Genomic DNA, 20,080 nt, shown 5'->3' on the forward strand with positions numbered 1-20,080 from the left:
TGTCAGATGCTATATTTCAGTAGACAAATTACTAAATTGTTACAATCCAGGTTTGTGAACAACATAAGTAGCTGTCAAAAGCTATAAACAGAGGAGCAGGTTTCCTGGGGCAGTAGCAGCCATGAAGTGCAGACAGCACCTTTTAAAATGGGAGGACTTTAGGTGTGGCTGGTTAGAGTCTCCACCCCTTTCTAACTGGCAGCCTCACACAGGAAAAAGAAAGCAGAGGCAGGGTCTTCTCTATTTCCAATTTTTTGGACACAAGGGAAGAACCATAACCAAACAGCAAGTAAAAATAAAATGAGGCAAAAACAACTCGACCCCATGAACTGTGGCAGGGCGGAGGGCGGGGCTGGGTTGTGACTATACACACCCGGTCCCTTATCAGGCTAATTAAGCCTCCGAGAGGGATATGACAGACGGTGGTGCGGGAGAGAGAGATCGTTAACGGACATGTCCGTAACCATAACTATGGACAGACAAAAGTGACTTCAAAAAGACAGCATATCATTGTCCACTCAAAAGTATCACGTCAATAATCAAATGCAGCAGAAATAAAGTGTGCAACTGGAAACAAAGTAGCAATGCATGCCAAAGCCAAAAACAAAAGTATGCTACAAACAACAATGTAGCAATGCAGGCTAGCAGCAGAAACAAAGCACGCTACAGAAAATAATGTAGCGATACAAAACATCCAATACAAGTTGAATCTATCCCGGACGAGCTGCCAATTACACTGGCGGCCAAAAGTTCGGAAGGAAATTGGTATTTTAATTCACCAAAGCAGCATTCAACTGATCACAAAGTATATTCAGGACATTACTGATGTAAAAAAAAACCAGCATTATCACTATTTGAAAAAAGACATTTTTGATCAAATCTAGACAGACCCCATTTCCAGCAGCATCACTCCAACACTTTATCCTTGAGTAATCATGCTAAAATACATGCATGTACTAGAAAATCACTTACCATTATATCAAACACACTTGAAAGCTATTTGATTTGTTAAATGAAGCTTAACATTGTCTTTGTGTTTGTTTTTGAGTTGCCACATATGCAATACACTGGCATGTCTTAAGTTCAATATTAGTGTGGCAGGGCAGAGAGCGGGCCGGGTCGTGAACGTACACACGCGGTCCCATATTAGGCTAATGTTTCAGTTTATTATTAAAATATTATTTATGTTGAAAAGCCGGTTCTCGACTCCTCCTTTCCATGGATCCATTTACAACTAGGTGCAGAAACCTGCAAAGAGGAGGATACCATGCAGAGTCTCTAGCCACAACCGTCCACCTCAATAGAGCAGCCGTAGCCATCTGCCTGGGGACGAGAGCCCAGCCTGAAAGAGGACGATGGTCTCGCCACTGGGACAGGGCTCCTAACCCCAACTGAGAGGTCAGGCCGCTGCCAGGGCGCAGGGTGCCTGCCGCTGAACGCAACGGGTTTAAGACCGACGCGAGCCGGGAGGCTCACTGGCACGCCTGAGCGGAGGACGCTGCCAGGGGCAGCGAGACCCTTCTGTTCCCCAGAGCGAGACGGGCGCTCCGCCAGGGGCTGGAGGACTGCCTCTGATCCGCCCGGAGAGGTGTGGCTGTCGTCCGATAGAGGGTGGAGGAGTGGCCGAGGAACAAGCTGCGGCGTATCGGAGAACTGGCGAGTAAGTGTTTTTTTTGTTCATCTCTCTCTCCTCTTTCTCTCTCACTGCCACACTGCGTTGTCCTTTTCCCTCTCTTTTAAATTTTACAGTGTTTTTTTGGGGGGTACTACACTGTTACAGGAAGTACCCCCCCATTTTAATTATTTCTGTTTCCCTCCCCTTGTCCCCTCCCTCGTCCAGGTAGATGGGGATGACCTGCCGGCAGACTATGCTTAAAGCACGCCCTCCCCCAGGGAAAGGGGGGGGGGGATGTACGTCAGGCCGGGGGCTCCCCAGCCTGAGAGAACGAGGGAGGAATGTGGCAGGGAGGAGAGCGGGGCCGGGTTGTGATCGTACACACCCAGTCCCGAATTAGGCTAATCAAGCCTCCAGAGAGGGATAAAGGCCGACTGCAGAGGATCGTGCGGAGAGAGAGAGAGATAGATTTACGGACATGTCCGTCATATGTGTGTGTTTGTCTTTTGTTTCAGTTTATTATTAAAATATTATTTATGTTGAAAAGCCGGTTCTCGACTCCTCCTTTCCATGGATCCATTTACAATTAGGTAAAAACTTGCAAAAAAGAAACATCAATCTCTAGAAACTCATCAATAAATAATTGTTTTGAGGAATGAAGGCTTTACAATGCTTGAAATTGAAAGATTTCAAACAAAGGTGTAACTACGGTCTACAAAGAACAACTGACTCTAACAAGGACGGTAAGAGATGTGGAAGACCAGATGTACAACTAAACAAGAGGATATGTACATCAGAGTCTCTAGTTTGAGAAATAGACGCCTCACATGTCCTCCGCTGACAGCTTCATTGAATTCTACCCGCTCAACACCAGTTTCATGTACAACAGTAAAGAGAAGACTCAGGGGTGCAGGCCTTATGGGAAGAATTGCAAAGAAAAAAACACTTTTGAACAGAAAAAAAAGGAAAGTTTAGAGTGGGCAAAGAAACACAAACATTGGACAACAGATAATTGGAAAAGAGTGTTATGGATCTTAACCCCATTGAGATTTTGTGGGATCAGTTAGACTGTAAGGTGCGTGAGAAGTGCCCGACAAGACAGACACATCTATGGCAAGTGCTACAGGAAGTGTGGGATGAAATGTCACCTGAGTATCTGGACAAACTGACAGCTAGAATGCCAAGGATCTCATTGCTGCACGTGGAGGATTTATTGATGAGAAATCGCTGAAGTAGTTCAAAATGTAATATACATTTTTCATGTTATTAATGTCCTGACTATACATTGTGATCAGTTGCACTGGCTGCTAGGCTAACCAAGCATAGAGGTCTCTCTTTTTTAAATGCTGAAATGTCAAGGAAATGGGCAGAACAACAACAAAAAATAATGACAATATAGTTTAATTCATTTAATGGAAAACATGAACAAATTATTAAAAAAGGAAAGAAAATGCAGAGAAATACAACATAGAAACCAATTCCATTTGTTCTTACTAACAAGAGACACGATCTTGTAAGGATCTAGTCAGAGAACAATGAGCAATTTGAATTTCATTACTAAAGCAGAGGTACCGGCTCTGTGTGTGATAGACGTACTGAATAACCATACGAATGCAAACTTGCAGTATGATCTTAAGAATATCACTTTACGTTTATAGCGGTAACGTACTGTAAGTTACTGGATGTCCTAAAACTTAAGAAATGTCAAAACAACCCTAATGTGAAAACAACAAATGACAATAATTATACATATATATCACTTGATGTGCAAAGGGGAAATGTCACTGGGGTAACTTACATTAGATTAGCGGCAAGATCATTCTGTTAGAAATACAGATATACCAACAATTGAATAGAAAAAAAAAATAATAATAATAATAATATATATATATATACTTTGGTGCAACAAATAGGTTTGCTTCCCAATCAAATATACCTTAAGTGTACATTTTTTGATAAAGTTTAAATACTATTTTGACTAAAATAAGTTTAAAGACGTTCATAGTGTTTACGATCAACTTTAACCTGAATTGCTTGCTGTACATTGACGCTGCTCTAGTCACATAAAGTCGTTTTGTTTTAAAGAGAATACACCATCTTTGAATGAAAACGACTTTATGTGACTAGAGCATAATACAAAAATAAATGCCAGTCATGTTTCATACCCTGATCATTTGCAATTTCTTCAGGAGGAAAATATCTACTATGAATGTAGTTCTAAACCTGAAGGCTATTTACCACCTGAAATGGAAAAAAGCTTCTTGTACTACATATAAAATAAAGTACAATTGTTTTTAGAGCTAAAATGCTTTGAAATGTACAGATATGTTAAAGAAATAGTTCACTCACCCTCATGTCTTTCCAAACCAATATGCTGGTATTTTTTTCTGTCGAACTATTCTTTTATTCTTTCCAAAGATTTCATGTTTGAAATGGTGTAGTGTTTTGAAATGTATATTGCTTTAGGAATGACTACCCTAAGTGCATCACTTTCATCTGGGACCACTGGCAACATTTGTGGTCATTATGTAAAGTTCATTGGGTCATGCTCAGTAAAGTCCACAGTTCAGCCCCAGAAAGACAAATAATGACAGGACAGAACGAAATGCATAAACAAATATATACAGTACTGGGCAAAAGTTTTAGGCACTTGTGAAAAACATTCAAAGTGAGGATTTCTTAAAAAAATAATGGCATAAATAGTTTTCATTTATCAATTAACATCATACAAAGTCCAGTAAACATAAAAAAGCGCAATCAATATTCGGTGGGACCACCTTTGCCTTCAAAACAGCCCCAATTCTCCTAGATACACCTGGATACAGTTGTACTTGGTTGTTGGCAGATAGGATGTTTCAAGCTTCTTGGAGAATTCTCCACAGTTCTTCATCTATTTAGTCTGTCTCGATTGCTTCTGTCTCTTCATGTAATCTCAGACTGACCTGATGTTCAGTGGGGGGTTCTGTGGGGAACATGACATCTGTTAGAGGGCTCCCTGTTCTTCTAATCTAATCTTTTCTATTGGCAAAAGTAATGTTTGGGAGTCTAACATGTATATTTCCTATTGAAACACTAAAGATGAAGATATAAATAACCATCTTAAGACAAATGCTTTAGTGAAACATCTTATGTGCCAAAAACTTTTGCACAGTACTGTGTATTGGTTGATTATACAGTGGAATAAGAATAACAAGTACAGATGAAACCTAGACTGAGATTAGTCAGAAGATTATGGACTTTCACAAATGTCTGTGTGGTCCTCAAAAATGGAGGTCAATGGAGGTTCTTTGCGAGTTCAAGAGTTCTCCTCTGGTCTCCATTTGTTATAAAGGCAGAAGAAAATGTTTCGCTCTGGATCTGGTCCATGATATGAATGAATAATCCACAGCTCAATGCAAGAGAGAGGACGATCAATCCAGCATAGCATCCAGCTGATCGGCCAGATCATCAAACATGTTCCCAATGTCATCCAGAATGTTCCCTGCAGAGTTTGCCACGTGAGAAACACTAGAAGAGACACAACAGAAAGTCAGTTACTTGGATGTACTTTTACTTTCAGAGAAAAAAGCTACATTTTTTGTTTTATTTAATTGAATTTTTATCCCCTTTTCTCCCAATTTGGAATGCCTAATTCCCACTACTTAGTAGGTCCTCATGGTGGTGCGGTTACTCGCCTCAATCTGGGTGGTGGAGGACAAGTCTCAGTTTCCTCCACTTCTAAGACAGTCAATCCGCACATCTTATCACGTGGCTCGTTGTGCATGACTCCGCGGAGACTCACAGCATGTGGAGGTTCATGCTACTCTCCGCGATCCATGCACAACTCACCATAAACCACATTGAGAGCAAGAACTACTAATCATGACCACGAGGAGGTTACCCCATGTGACTCTACCCTCCCTAGCAACCGGGTATATTTGGTTACTTAGGAGACCTGACTGGAGTCACTCAGCACGCCCTGGATTTGAACTCACGACTCCTGGGGTGGTAGTCAGCGTCAATACTCACTGAGATACACAGACCCCCAGAGTAAAAAGTATCATTAACATTTAAAGAAACATATAAAAACAGGATCTGTTGAAAGTAATCGCTCAACCAAAATGGAAAAACAACTGTAAACGGGTCAGACTGAAAATTACAGAATTAAAATGTTTTGGTGAACTATTCCTTAAAGTGTAAAATCCTTGAGCATACAGTACTTGACGCTTTGTAAAGTGTCTCTCACCCCTCAGTGTGGTTCTCCAGAGTTAGTTTTCTCTCCACAGCTTTCAGTGCCTCCTCTAGAGATGAACTGGTCTTCTCCAGCCTCTGCTGCACCATAATCGACCCCTGACCTCCATCAAAATGAGTCTTTGCTGCTCTGGAGGTTCTCTCTGGTGATGGGGAGTATTGGACAGGAGATTGAGGAGCCACAAAGGCCACACTCTGAACAACATTCAGAGTCAGGCCAGAGCCAACTGCTGCTAACACAACACCAATAAAAGAACAACAGAATAAATGTAACGCTGTGTATAAGTAGTTAAATGCATTCAATATGTTCTTGTGATACACTGTAACTAACTAACAGCAAATGTTGCTAATTATATTGAAGCTATTTAATTATATCTAGCAGATTATACAATTCATTTATAAAATCAGAGCAGTATTTATTTGGCACCGAAAAGATGAGATGTAAATTGCTAATTAAATACATTGCATCAAACTTGATCCAATAAATGTGCAACAAATGAAAACAAAAATGCCCTGAAATACCGTATATTCACTCACCGACCACTTTATTAGGTACACATGTACACCTACTTATTCATGCGAATATCTAATCAGCCAATCATGTGGCATCAGTGCAATCCATAAAATCATGCAGATACAGGTCAGGAGCTTCAGTTAATATTCACATCAACCATCAGAATGGGGAAAAAAAATTTGATCTCAGTGATTTCAACCGTGGCATGATTTTTGGTGCCAGACGGGCTGGTTTGAGTATTTCTGTAACTGCTGATCTCCTAGGATTTTCACACACAACAGTCTCTAGAATTTCCACAGAATGGTGTATACCTAATAAAGTGGTTGGTGAGTGTATATACACAGTATATACAGTATAAATACACTCACCTAAAGGATTATTAGGAACACCTGTTCAATTTCTCATTAATGCAATTATCTAATCAACTGTTACATGGCAGTTGCTTCAATGCATTTAGGGGTGTGGTCCTGGTCAAGACAATCTCCTGAACTCCAAACTGAATGTCAGAATGGGAAAGAAAGGTGATTTAAGCAATTTTGAGCGTGGCATGGTTGTTGGTGCCAGACGGGCCGGTCTGAGCATTTCACAATCTGCTCAGTTACTGGGATTTTCACACACAACCATTTCTAGGGTTTACAAAGAATGGTGTGAAAAGGGAAAAACATCCAGTATGCGGCAGTCCTGTGGGCGAAAATGCTTTGTTGATGCTAGAGGTCAGAGGAGAATGGGCCGACTGATTCAAGCTGATAGAAGAGCAACTTTGCCTGAAATAACCATTCGTTACAACCGAGGTATGCAGCAAAGCATTTGTGAAGCCACAACACGCACAACCTTGAGGCGGATGGGCTACAACAGCAGAAGACCCCACCGGGTACCACTCATCTCCACTACAAATAGGAAAAAGAGGCTACAATTTGCAAGAGCTCACCAAAATTGGACAGTTGAAGACTGGAAAAATGTTGCCTGGTCTAATGAGTCTCAATTTCTGTTAAGACATTCAGATGGTAGAGTCAGAATTTGGCGTAAACAGAATGAGAACATGGATCCATCATGCCTTGTTACCACTGTGCAGGCTGGTGGTGGTGGTGTAATGGTGTGGGGGATGTTTTCTTGGCACACTTTAGGCCCCTTAGTGCCAACTGGGCATCGTTTAAATGCCACGCTCTACCTGAGCATTGTTTCTGACCATGTCCATCCCTTTATGGCCACCATGTACCCATCCTCTGATGGCTACTTCCAGCAGGATAATGCACCATGTCACAAAGCTCGAATCATTTCAAATTGGTTTCTTGAACATGACAATGAGTTCACTGTACTAAAATGGCTCCCACAGTCACCAGATCTCAACCCAATAGAGCATCTTTGGGATGTGGTGGAACGGGAGCTTCGTGCCCTGGATGTGCATCCCACAAATCTCCATCAACTGCAAGATGCTATCCTATCAATATGGACCAACATTTCTAAAGAATGCTTTCAGCACCTTGTTGAATCAATGCCACGTAGAATTAAGGCAGTTCTGAAGGTGAAAGGGGGTCAAACACAGTATTAATATGGTGTTCCTAATAATCCTTTAGGTGAGTGTATATGACATGAGTAAATTATGTGAAGTGATTTTGCACTTTTTAAGTGAACTGTTCTTTAAACGCTACTTGAGAAAGACTATCAACGTTGGTGTATCTTGGAAATGCCTGAATTTGCATGAGTAGGCTGTACCTGTGTTTGTAGTTACAGGATGGGATTTCAAGGCATGCCGTGTTGGATTCAGGGGACTGGGAGGTTTGGGGGCAAGAGGTGGCGGTGCTTTCACTGGTTTTGCTAAAGGCTCAACACATGGAAGACTCATCTCTGATTCACTGATACGGAGTTTCACTGTGTCCTGAGTCTGAATTTGCTCAGTAATTGTTGGGTTGTCCGCATTACTGTCGGATGCCGTGTTTGACAGCTCCTTGTCTTTTGGCTTCTGCCTTCTTTTTACAGTGTCTGACTCTTTTAGGTTGAACTCTGGAACTTCAGGGGCTTTGGCTGATTTGACTTTGTCCGGAGACTCCAAAGTGCTCTCAGCCTTGAGAGGGCCGCCAACTTTAGGTCTTTGTTTGATGGTGAGGTTGCCTTCTTCTGCAAAGGGGATGCACTCGCTGGAGCTGTTCTGTGGTGAGGAAGAGCTCTCCAGACCCAAATCCTTGGTCCCATCATCCTCTTCCGAGTCAGACTTTGTTGCTCTATCAGTATCTGGAGTGGCTTGCAGGGCTTGGCTGGACTTGCTCTGACTCAAAGCTCTCTGTCTAGACCCTTCATTGGAACCAGAGACAAATGATGTGCTCTCCTGAAGGAAATCCACTTTAGGGGCAGGTAGAACAGTTTCTAACACAGCTCCAATGCTCTTTATAGTGCCAGAGCTGTCACTCTCCACTCTTCCAGTAGGTGGCACTGGCACGTCCAAGACAGTTTCGACACTAGTGCTGCTGCTGACTGAGCTAAGGCGTTTCGGTGGTGGTGGGGGAGGACCTTTACGTTGAGCTCTAATGCCAAAAGACTGGCTTCGGCCAATGGACTGCTCCTGAGCAGACTGAAGGCGTGCCAACTGGCCACGGGCAGGCTTGCGGCTCAATGTGGCGTAAGAAGGCATAGCAATACTGGCTAGCTGAGCTGCCTCTTCATCGTCTTCTTCATCAGGCTCACCGTCTGACAAAGCATAGCGGGTCAGACTCTGTGAGCGCTTCTTAGTCAAGCTAGTAGAGTAGCGGTTGAGCGTGGCACTATTACAGTGCGAACGTGGATAATTGAGGGTTTTTTGAGCAGGGGAGACTTGCGGAGAAGGTGCAGAGCCCAGTTTGGGTTTGATAGGCAGCACTGGGTATTTAAAGCCTGTGGATGCACTGAACGGCAGCTGCTGTGGTAGCTGAGGACGCGTGACCTGGTCGCGGCCTTCTGGAATGTTCCGCTCTTTAGCAGGGCTGCTGTCTGCACTTGTTAAGCTCTCACGGGAGTGGCTGTAAGGGGTGGCGGATGAAGAAGAGGATGAGGGAGTGTTGGGAGGCTCCTGGGAGCGTCCGGACCCCAGAGACCGCGTGTCAATGCTCTCCTGACTGATGGACATACCTTTCGAGTTTTTGATGGCCAGTTCCTCGTGACAACCACTGTAGGGGGTGGACATCGCGCTCTGTAGTTCAGTACTCAACTCACTATCCTGGAAAGTGAGCATCTTGGGTGTGTGAGGTGACAGGAGGTTACCATCCTCAGAGGGCGGCTCAATAGTGAGCAGGTCCAGGGCACCAGGGGTTTTGCGATGCAGTGTGCCCTGCTCTAACTCAGCCTGCAGGATGGCCTTATGAATATCACGCAACTTCTTCACTGCAAGCATCATCTTCTTCTGATGGCCTGATAAGAGACACACACAAGCTTAACACTACAGATAAAAATTAAAACTCTCTTGTATCCCTGCACCATTGCTACAACAGTTTTTTCCCATTAAAAATCCACCACTTTCAACAATACATTTCAAGACAAATTAATTTAAGTTCAGTCATGAAACTCCTACCTGGAGCAAGCTTATTTTTGACATGTAATCTGTTAAACCAATTGATTCCCATAAACCCTCCTAAATTTCGTCGTATGCAGGTCTACATCTGCTTCATGGAGAGTGTATGTATGTCTAATAATGTAATGTATGTCTCAACCCAGCATGTCTGTGCATGTTCTTAAGGCCAAAGTATACTTTGGTTTTCTGCGTTCCGGATCAGATCACGCACAGCATATGTGAGACAAATTTTGTCATTAGCATAGTCTGTGCAGACTGTCAAAAGATTATACTTTGAAAGGCCGAACGCTTGACCGTGTGTGAGATGATCCGTCATGAATGAATTACTCTTGAACTCTAAAAATCTGTTCTATGTACAAACACTCCAGGGTTAAATTAGCTCACCTAGTTTGGTGATGCCAATCTCCTGCAGGTCTTCCCACGTGAGGTCTCGGACAATGTTTATGGAGTCATAGCCATTCTCAGCCAGTTTCTTATGATACTGAGGCAGCCCTAGAGCACTCAACCACTCCCCGAGATCCTGCTAAGGGTTAAGATTACACTTTACTGCGAGAGAAGATAACACAGTAGATACATGTATTCCCACAATCTATAACATATTTTCACCTACTGGTATGTACTCTGGAAGCCATTCCGGAATGCTAAGGTTTCCTATCTCCAGGGAGATCTTTTTACGATGGCCTGGTTTAGTCACACCGATAGCTGTGAGATCCTGAAGAAGAGATATACCATCAATATAAACTCTACCTGCAGCAACATCAATGAATGCCATATCTCCCAGATGCTCTAAAGCTGTAGTACCTCTGGGGTCATTCTGCTGATGGTGGGCACATCATAGCCGGCGTTCAAAAAGTTTGCAGTGTACTGCTCCAACTGAAACTCACTCAACCACTGATAGATAGCCTCAGCATCCTGACAATGGCAAAACACATGCACTTACAATAACCAACATTTCTCATCATTCCTATGGGTGTGCACAAATAAAGACCTGAAACACACGAAATGTAAGTATGACGATATGCTGAGGTTTGTGTGGTGTACTCTGTATGGGTATGTTCTCACCTTGCCCTCTAGTAGCTGTTGAGGACGCACAAACTGCTGAGAGAAGCCCGGCTCTCCAGCCCTCTGTGTGGGCAACACAGGTCTGTGAGGAACACCTGAAAATTCCACACACACACACACACACACACACACACACACACAGATTTGTTATATAACACTGTTTAAAAAAAGATGCAATGCTATAAAATCATTTAAAAAGAAAGTGTTTTAGAATCACAACAATTTTAGAGAACATATGATAGGTGAATCAGTTCATTTAGATGGTTCATGTAGAAGAATTGGTTAAAAAAAAAAAGATTCACCCATTCACTTATGTAGCGTTGGGAAGTCATTTAATTTCAGTGAATCGGTTTGTTTGGACGGTTCATGTAAATGAATTAGTAAAAAAAAAAAATTCCCCAGTTCACTAATGTAGTGTTGGAAAATCTATTTATTTCAGGGAATGGGTTCATTTGGACAGTTCATGTACCTGAATTGGTTAAAAAACAATTCACTCATTCACTTATGTAGCATTGGGAATTCAATTCATTTCAGAGAATCGCTGTGTTTGTATGGTTCATGTAAACAAACTAGTTCAATTAAATGACTCCCAGATTCACTTATACCATGTTTTTGCACCACACAATTCTGAATCAGAACAGTATTTATTTGGCACAAAAATATCTAAATATATGTTTTAATATATAACTCTATTTCAAATGTTGTTATAAATGTAACTATATTTATAGTTTATTAATATCTGAAAAAAAACAATATAAGCCTCTGATTGATATCTATGTTTAAAAAAAAATAAAATAAACATCTTCATTGTAGTTTAATACTTTGTGTTAGTAGCTTGTAGTGCATCTAACTAACTAACTAACTAACTAACTAACTAACTAACTAACTAACTAACTAACTAACTAACTCATTACCTGTGGGTGTGTCCACATGTTTGTTATGATCTGGCTGTAGTAAATCCCCAGCAGATGGTGCTGTCTGCATGAAAAGAGAAAGAAACAAATCAAAACCACAAATTTGCACCTCAAGCCAAAAAAGTTTCATTAAAATGAAAGGCATCACAGTAAATCTAATGTATTGTTTCTGTCACAGTCAGGGTTGCCATATTTTGTCACCAATGAAATCCCATGATATTTCAATTAATTTGTGATTAGTGGTTAAGGATTATTACAAATTATTTCATAGAAACCTTTGAGTAGGTTTCCAATTGTATATCATGTACAAATCTTTAGGTGTAAACAATTATACGCTGATATTTCCAGGTTTCAGAATGGCTGGTTACCTTGCTGGTGTCAGGGTGTGCGGTGTGCTGGTGTGCTCCGTTGGGGGCGCTGTTGCTCTCTGTGCTCTGCCCACTGCCTGCACTGCGGGTGCTGCCCACACTACCAGTGCTGCCCACACTGTTCCTGTCTCCAGCTGATAGAGAGAGGGAGAGGGAGAGAGAGAGAGAGAGAGAGGTTAGTCCAGTGAATAACTGATATCATAATAGTCATCTGTACTGCCATGCCAGTGTGCCACCGGAGCCGTGAGGACACAATGCCCGCTGTGCCATGAGGGATGGATTTCTACTGAAGCAGCAGGCAGGATGGGGTGGGGTGGGGAGTAGCAGGGTAAAGCCACAGGAATGTGGTAAAGTTACAGATGAAAATGCACAACCTTCATTCTGCTACAGGAACACTGCAAGTCATCATTCTCTTAATCAGTGTCTTGAATTCCAGTAAATTATCTTGAGCTCTAAATGACAATATTTTTATTTAGAATTTGGGAGAAATGTTGTCAGTACTTTATAGAATAAAACCAAAATGTTCATGTTACTCAAACACATACCTATAAATAGTCAATCCAGAGAAACGGATCATTTTGCAGTGGTCTCTTAATTTTTTCCAGAGCTGTATATACAATTTTTCTTTTCTAGTAAAAAGCTTTAGATATTTTACTGGGAAACAAGACCAAAATACTAATTGAGAAAAATAACAATATTTTTCACAGTAATTGAGGGGAGGGTGGGGGGGCATCATTCTGACATCTAGCTAACAGTGAGGCTGGGTACAAGCTAGCATCCTGAGACAGACACACCAAATGAGTCTGGTTGATTGTCCTAATGGCGTAGTCAGCAGGCCAGCCAATCAGAAGGTCTGTCTGCACCAAGGAAGGGTGCATTAACAGTGGAGCGCAGACAGGCAGTATGGGGACGCAGGGGAGGAGCTTTTGAGCGGGGGGCAGTGCAGGGATTCTTACCAGCGCAGGAGTTCCGCAAAACCCAGATGTCCTCCATGCTGGGGGTTTTGTGCTGGGACAAACTTCTGGGAGGCCCACCTAACAGACACAAACACTTTTTGGGCCACTGGCCTAGTCTTGGGGGGGGGGGTCCTGAGGCCCTGTGTCTTACTGAACATGTTTACTTTAAGACCACGCACTACATGGATGGCTTTTGCTGTTGCACACTGTATCCATGGTAATATCACTTTCTCCCACTGAATCAGTCAGTTTTATTTGCATGTGCGTTATCCTGTGAACGTCAACAGGTGCGAATAGGGTATCTGTTATAAATGCAACGGTCAGAAAATCATCCAGAATATAGACGGATATACCCGACAAAGTTTAATAAACATATAATGAAAAATTACATCTGTTAATAAATAAAAATAGAATCAAATAAAAGCAAAATAAATGAGGAGCAAAAACTAATCTATTTATAAAACATTTCACTATATTTTCTTTTATTGAATATTATTATATATTTAATTATCTCATGGTACATTTATTTATTTCTGTTATAACCCTCTATGTATTTTGTAATATTTCTTTAAAAAAAGAGTTTGTTGTCTCTTTGACTAAGATCTTGTCCTCACTAATACATTTTCGTTTGAAAATTCGTATTTTCATTTCAAACGTTCTAATTACCGCTTACTTTGAAAAACAATGATGTTAAACTAAGCTTTCAAACAAAAAACCAATTAGTGTGGACATGGCCTAATGAATTATTTCATTGTTTTTCCTTCTGCAAATTTGCAGAAAACAGTGCATTTGCTTGTGGCCTTCCATCTACACAGAGTCTATCAAAAACTGAGTTTTCGGAAACGCTCTCCCAAATGGATACATTTCAAAGTGCCGTCTTTGGGTTGTAGTGGCCCACCAGCATCTCTTCTTTCTGAGGAGAGTCAAGAAGGTCCACCTGTCTCCTCAGATCCTGGTGAACTTCTACCGCTGCACCATCGAGAGCATCCTCACCAACTGTGTCACAGTCTGGTATAGCAACTGCTCTGCCCATGACCGGAAAGCACTACAGAGGGTGGTGAAAACTGCCCAACACATCACCGGTTCCTCACTCCCCTCTATCGAGGCCATCCAGGGCAAACGATGCTTGCGTAAGGCGCGCAGCATCATGAAAGACTGTTCCAACCCCACTACCCTCCGGGAGGCATTTCAGGTCCCTCCACACCCGAACCAGCAGGTTCAGAGGAAGCTTCTTTCCTACAGCTGTCACCCTACTGAACTCTAGCTCTGCATCCCGGTGATAATTGACACCTCCCGGACAATTTGCACTACCCTATCCCACCCATTCTGTTCTATTTACTTATTTAAAAATGTACATACTGTAATTACACCTATACATAGGCATATTCTACTGCTCTTCATACTATTCATCCTGCACATACACTTATTCTTACTGCTCTTATAATGTTACCACACTGCTCATATTACATAGCCATATTTATTCTGCTCTTATAACACTGCAATATATTTCTTGTCCTGCCTTTGCACCACCTGTCTACACTTGAATATCACATTGCACCTTTTCACAATGACAATGAAGTTGAATCTAATCTAATCTAAAACACGAAAACAGTGTGTTTTTGATTCCACTCAAAAATAGTTTTTTACAACATGGTATATTAAATGATCCGTGGGGTATTTTGAGCTGAAACTTCACAGACACATTCTGGGGACACCTGAGACTTATATCTTGTAAAAAGGGCCATAATAGGTCTCCTTTAAAATGGTGTTTTCCTCCACTGTGTTTACCTGGGTTGGTGTTTAGACCGTTGGCGTGGGGGAGCACCAGGTGGGGGTTAGAGGTGTACAGAGTGAAGGAGTCCTCAGTTTGAGGGGCAACACCACAGCTCAGACTCAAACTGGGGCTGAGGGTGGATCTGGAGAGCAGCTGCTGCCTTTGGGAGGGCAGTGAGGCATGTCGTAATAGGGTGCCCCCTACAGGACAACACACACATGACAGCAACAGCGGGTTAATATGCAAGCGGATGGAGGTTAGAGATGAATGGAAGACAGAGACACATATCTAGAGTGGCGTTATATGTCAGTATGATTAATGTGTTGCTGGAAGTCTGTCATTTGTTAATGGCTGGGATTTTAAATTTATAAGCTCAATCAAACTGATTTTCATAGAACTGAAAGAAACAACATCAACTAGTCACGCAACGTTTATCAGGCAAAAGCCTGGTGGATATTGGATTTCATGCAAGCTACAGTAGTGTATGGGATTTTTGTCTCTCTTTGTATTATTCAAAAGGCTATAAACTGTCTTAAAAGGTAAAGTACACAGTAACTGAACATTTCAGACAGAGCGCCAGAGACAGGGTGGAATGTAATTCTACATTATGACTATTTTTGGTGCAATTTTTTTTTACATACATTATAAGTGAACCTCAAGAAAATGAACGTTTAAAAAATGCATGACATGACCCCTTTAAAGGAATAGTTCCCCCAAGAATGAAAATTCATGCTGTTATTATGGTACCTGATCGTCGGCTGATGACCTCCACTATGGAGGGAGGGAAGTAGCCGACTCTGTCTGTTCCTTTCTGGGTGTCATGGATGTGGCCTTTCCAGCGTCCGTCCATGTGCTGCTCTATCACCTGCCAATCACAACACAGTGCTTACATATAGAGATCAACTGCAGGGTCCCTGGATTGTTAAGTGATGGTATATGCTGGGAAATTCCCAGTGAAGACCTACACTACCCGTAATTATGACGAGAGAGTTACCAATCAGAGAAGTCGCTATGGAAATGGAAATTGTGCCAAAAGAGCATAGCAGCAACCTCCCATGAAGCATTGCAAATAACATCACTGAGTCAGGTACCTGCACCAAACTACTTATCTATTTATATTAGGACTGTCGATTAAACACATTAAATTAAATAATGATATAAAAAAAAAGATGTGTTGAAAACGTAATGCTATTAATCATACCCGCTAAACATATGTAAATTCTATAATATGGAAATATTGTGTTAAAGGCAAAGGGTGACTAGATGCTAAAATATAACACAGTTTTTATATATTTTGGATTTTGTATAGTCACAACACAATTCTCATAGTTCCATTCATGTTATTCCATAGTTGTGATGACTTAATTATTATTCTAAAATGTGAAGAAAAAAAAATTATAATAAAGAATGAGTAAGTGTTTCAAAACTTTTGACCGGTAGTGTATTTGTGTATATATATACATTTACAGTTGAAGTCAGAAGTTTACATTCAACTTAGCCAAATACAATTAAACAGTTTTTCAAAATTCCTGACATTTAATTGTAGAAAATCTTCTCCGTCTTAGGTCAGTTTGGATAATTTCTTTATTTTAAGAATCTGAAATGTCAGAATAATAGTAGAGATAATTATTTATTTCAGCTTTTATTTCTTTCATCACATTCCCAGTGGGTCAGAGGTTTACATACACTTTGTTAGTATTTGGTAGAATCGCCTTTAAATTGTTTAACTTGGGTCAAATGTTTTGTGTAGCCTTCCACAAGCTTCTCACAATAAGTTGCTGTAAATTTTGGTCCATTCCTCCAGACAGAACTGGTGTAACTGAGTCAGGTTTGTGGGCCTCTTTGCTTGCACATGCATTTTTCAGATTGAGGTCAGGGCTTTGTGATGGCCACTCCAATAACTTGACTTTGTTGTCCTTAAGCCATTTTGCCACAACTTTGGAGGTATGCTCGCATTGTCCATTTGGAAGACCCTTTTGCATCAGAGCTTTAACTTCCTGGCTGATGTCTTCAGATGATGTATTCAATCATTGTTCAATTCAATCAAAAGTTAAATCTTTGTCCTCATGTGCACTTGCAAACTGTAGTATGGCTTTTTTATGGCAGTTTTGGAGCAGTGGCTTCTAAACCAAGGCCCCTAAAAATTTGGCATTCACTGTAACGCTCTATTTACGTCACAGTGACCTCACCCAGTCAAAACAGAGGAGCAGGTCGGGAGTTCAGAGACAATGCGTGATTTGAAAGCTTTTGAATGTTAGAGAACATAACCCAGCCGCCCACCCTATGCAAACACACAAAAATCACACAATAGCATCAGGCCGAACGACAGCAGCAAGAACACTGAACTCATGAAATATATCTCCAGTACATGAGACCCTTAGACTGTAATTATTATCATCTGTCCACTGTTTCCTATGTAACAATACTGTGTAAAAATCTGCACCAGTTTGAGTTCACAAATAAAAGCTTGTGACTTCATCTTTAGCGTGCTTGAGAACTGAGACAACAACAAAAAAAGAGCCATTTAAATGTTTTACCACATTGGCTCGCCAATTGGGTCCCGCAGCAAAACCACTTGAGAACCACTGGTATTCAGGTAGTACTCAGAAGTATAGCGGGAGAATGAGTGTGCACAAACACACACATGCGTACACATATTTTGACATTGGAGAGCTATAATAAAGTATTTAAATGGGCATACCGTGATGACATCACCAGCACGTATGGTGAGGGCTGTGGGGTCGTGAAGATTCCAGAAGTCTTTCAGAGCTCTCACCTGAAGAACTCCAGTAGCATCTGAAAACACACGTTTACTTTAATCCTTCTAAATGAGGACATACAAACACAATCAAACCACACTGGCATACATTAAAGGAATGATCGACTATATTATGGAGACAGACTTTAATATGTTCTTAGGAAAAAGTAATTTTTCAGGAAAGTCAGGTTGGGGCTCGTTGCCACATTTGTACCAGGGAAAGTTGTCACATGTAAATGTTATAAAGTTATACAATAAGTGAATTACAATAATTTCTTGGCCAGTATTTTTCATACGTTATTGTTGTTTCACAAATCATTTTGAGGTTCATCATGAAAAGCCAACAGTATAATAGGGTGTCTGATGCAGGTGTAAATTTTTAAAGAGAGCTGTAGATCTTGTTTTGGTGGTATTGGGGTGACAAGAGGATGTGTTCCCCCAATGTGCACATGAAACCTACACCACTGGTTTAATAGCAAGTTCCATTGTGACAATTTGCCCAACTCTACGTGTTCAATTAACTGATTTTCCTGGGTAAGAACGGTGACACTGTTCAATAGCTGTTTTGTTGCCAATATTTTAAGGTACTTTAAGGCTTTTCAGATATTGACAAATTTACCCTGAGAAATATTCACTGGAGTAAAAAATGTGACAACTAACCTCTATCTCCCTTTTATATATACATTAATGAGCCAAAAATATGCTGTTGGTCCTCCGTGTGCCGGCAAAACCTCTCTACAAGAACTCTACAAGACCCCTGAAGTTGTCCTGTGGTATCTGGCACCAAGACAATAACAGCAGATCAGTCAAGTCCTGTAAGTTGCGAGGTGGAGCCGCTATGGATCAGACTTGTTGGTCCAGCACATCCCACACATGCTCAATCCGATTGAGATCTGGGGAATTTAGAGGCCAGGGCAACACCTTGAACTCTTCATCATGTTCCTCAAATCATTCCCTACAATGTGTGCAGTGTGGCAGGGCACATTATCCCCCTGAAAGAGGCCACTGCCATCATGTAACAATGTTTAGGTAGGTGGCACGTGTCAAATTGATGTTCACATGAATGGCCGAACCCAGGGTTTCCCAGCAGAACATTGCCCAGAGCATCAAACTTGCTCCAACGGCATGTTGTCTTCCCACAGTGCATCCTGGTGCCATCACTTCTTCAGGTAAACGGTGCACATGTACACGGGTGTCCACGTGACGTAAAATAAAACAGGACTAATCGGACCAGGTGACCTTCTTCCGCTGCTCTGATACTCATGTGCCCATTGTAGGCTCTTTTGACAGGGGACTAGGGTCATCATGGGAACTCTGTGAATACGCAGCCCCATACGCAGCAGGGTGTGATGCACTATGTGTTGTGGCACATTCCTCCCATGACCATCATTAAAAAGTGATGTGACTTGAGCCACAGACCTTCTGTCAGTTCGGACCAGGCGGGTTAGCCTTGGTTGCCCTCGTGCATCGATGAGAAATATGTTTTGTTTTAGGGTTGGTTTCAGTACAGTAGGTACCAGAACAAAATGTCCCTAAATTGTAAATTAATAAAACTGTAAATTCAAGGGTTAGGATTAGTGAGCCTCGTTCGCAAAATCGTTGTCAGGCTGCACAAAGGGACACTTTTGAAACTCGATTCGACACCACGGTGACTGCTCGAATCTCTGCCTGACTGGCAGACATCTCGGTCTGGATGAAGGAACACCACCTGCAACTCAACCCAGCAAAGACCGAACTCCTTGTCTTTTCAGCCAGTCCTGCTGTTGAACACAACATCACTGTGCAGCTGGGAACAACTACATTTTCGCCTTCCAATACGGTCAGAAATCTAGGGGTAACCATCGACGATGAGCTAAATTTCACAGACCACATCTCTAAGAATGCAAGATCATGTAGATTTACACTCTACAATACCAGGAAGATAAGACCTTTCCTCTCTGTACATGCCACACAACTGCTCGTTCAGTCACTTGTCATAACTAGATTGGACTACTGTAACGCTCTCATTGCAGGCCTTCCTGGATGTGCAACTAGACCTCTGCAAATGTTCCAGAATGCAGCAGCACAGCTGGTCTTTAATGAACCAAAGAGAGCACATGTTACATCACTCTTTGTCTCTCTTCACTGGCTGCCGGTTGATGCACGTACTAAATTCAAGGCCCTGATGCTGGCATACAAAACAGTCACTGGGTCTGCTCCAGCATACCTAAAATCATTTCGACAGAGCTATGTTCCCACAAAAAGCCGGTGGTTGGCTAAGGAATGGCACCTTGTTGTACCAACACAAAGAGGCACCAAAACACTTTACTGGACTTTCAGTTTCATCATACCACGTTGGTGGAATGAACTTC

General features: G+C 41.8%; 1 protein-coding gene across 4 annotated transcripts in view; it reads right to left on the minus strand.

The window, feature by feature from the left end:
- Positions 1-2,808: 2,808 nt before the first annotated feature.
- LOC127652542 (caskin-2-like) overlaps positions 2,809-20,080 on the minus strand; it is an 88,204-nt gene continuing 70,932 nt past the window's right edge. The window contains exons 10-22 of one of the 4 annotated variants that reach the window (XM_052138719.1): positions 17,673-17,767; positions 15,719-15,836; positions 14,986-15,171; positions 13,198-13,275; positions 12,242-12,375; positions 11,874-11,937; positions 10,960-11,054; positions 10,699-10,809; positions 10,508-10,609; positions 10,282-10,417; positions 8,073-9,737; positions 5,841-6,075; positions 2,809-5,122 (exon numbers count right to left, since the gene is read on the minus strand). In XM_052138719.1, the coding sequence (XP_051994679.1) occupies positions 5,026-5,122; positions 5,841-6,075; positions 8,073-9,737; positions 10,282-10,417; positions 10,508-10,609; positions 10,699-10,809; positions 10,960-11,054; positions 11,874-11,937; positions 12,242-12,375; positions 13,198-13,275; positions 14,986-15,171; positions 15,719-15,836; positions 17,673-17,767 (3,116 nt within the window). In that variant the 3' untranslated portion in view covers positions 2,809-5,025. Of the gene's footprint in view, positions 5,123-5,840; positions 6,076-8,072; positions 9,738-10,281; positions 10,421-10,507; positions 10,610-10,698; positions 10,810-10,959; positions 11,055-11,873; positions 11,938-12,241; positions 12,376-13,197; positions 13,276-14,985; positions 15,172-15,718; positions 15,837-17,672; positions 17,768-20,080 lie in introns of all 4 variants that reach the window. The other 3 variants (XM_052138718.1, XM_052138720.1, XM_052138721.1) reach the window with 3 other exon arrangements.

Source organism: Xyrauchen texanus, chromosome 12 (genome assembly GCF_025860055.1).
Source record: "Xyrauchen texanus isolate HMW12.3.18 chromosome 12, RBS_HiC_50CHRs, whole genome shotgun sequence".
NCBI classification, from domain to species: Eukaryota; Metazoa; Chordata; class Actinopteri; order Cypriniformes; family Catostomidae; genus Xyrauchen; species Xyrauchen texanus.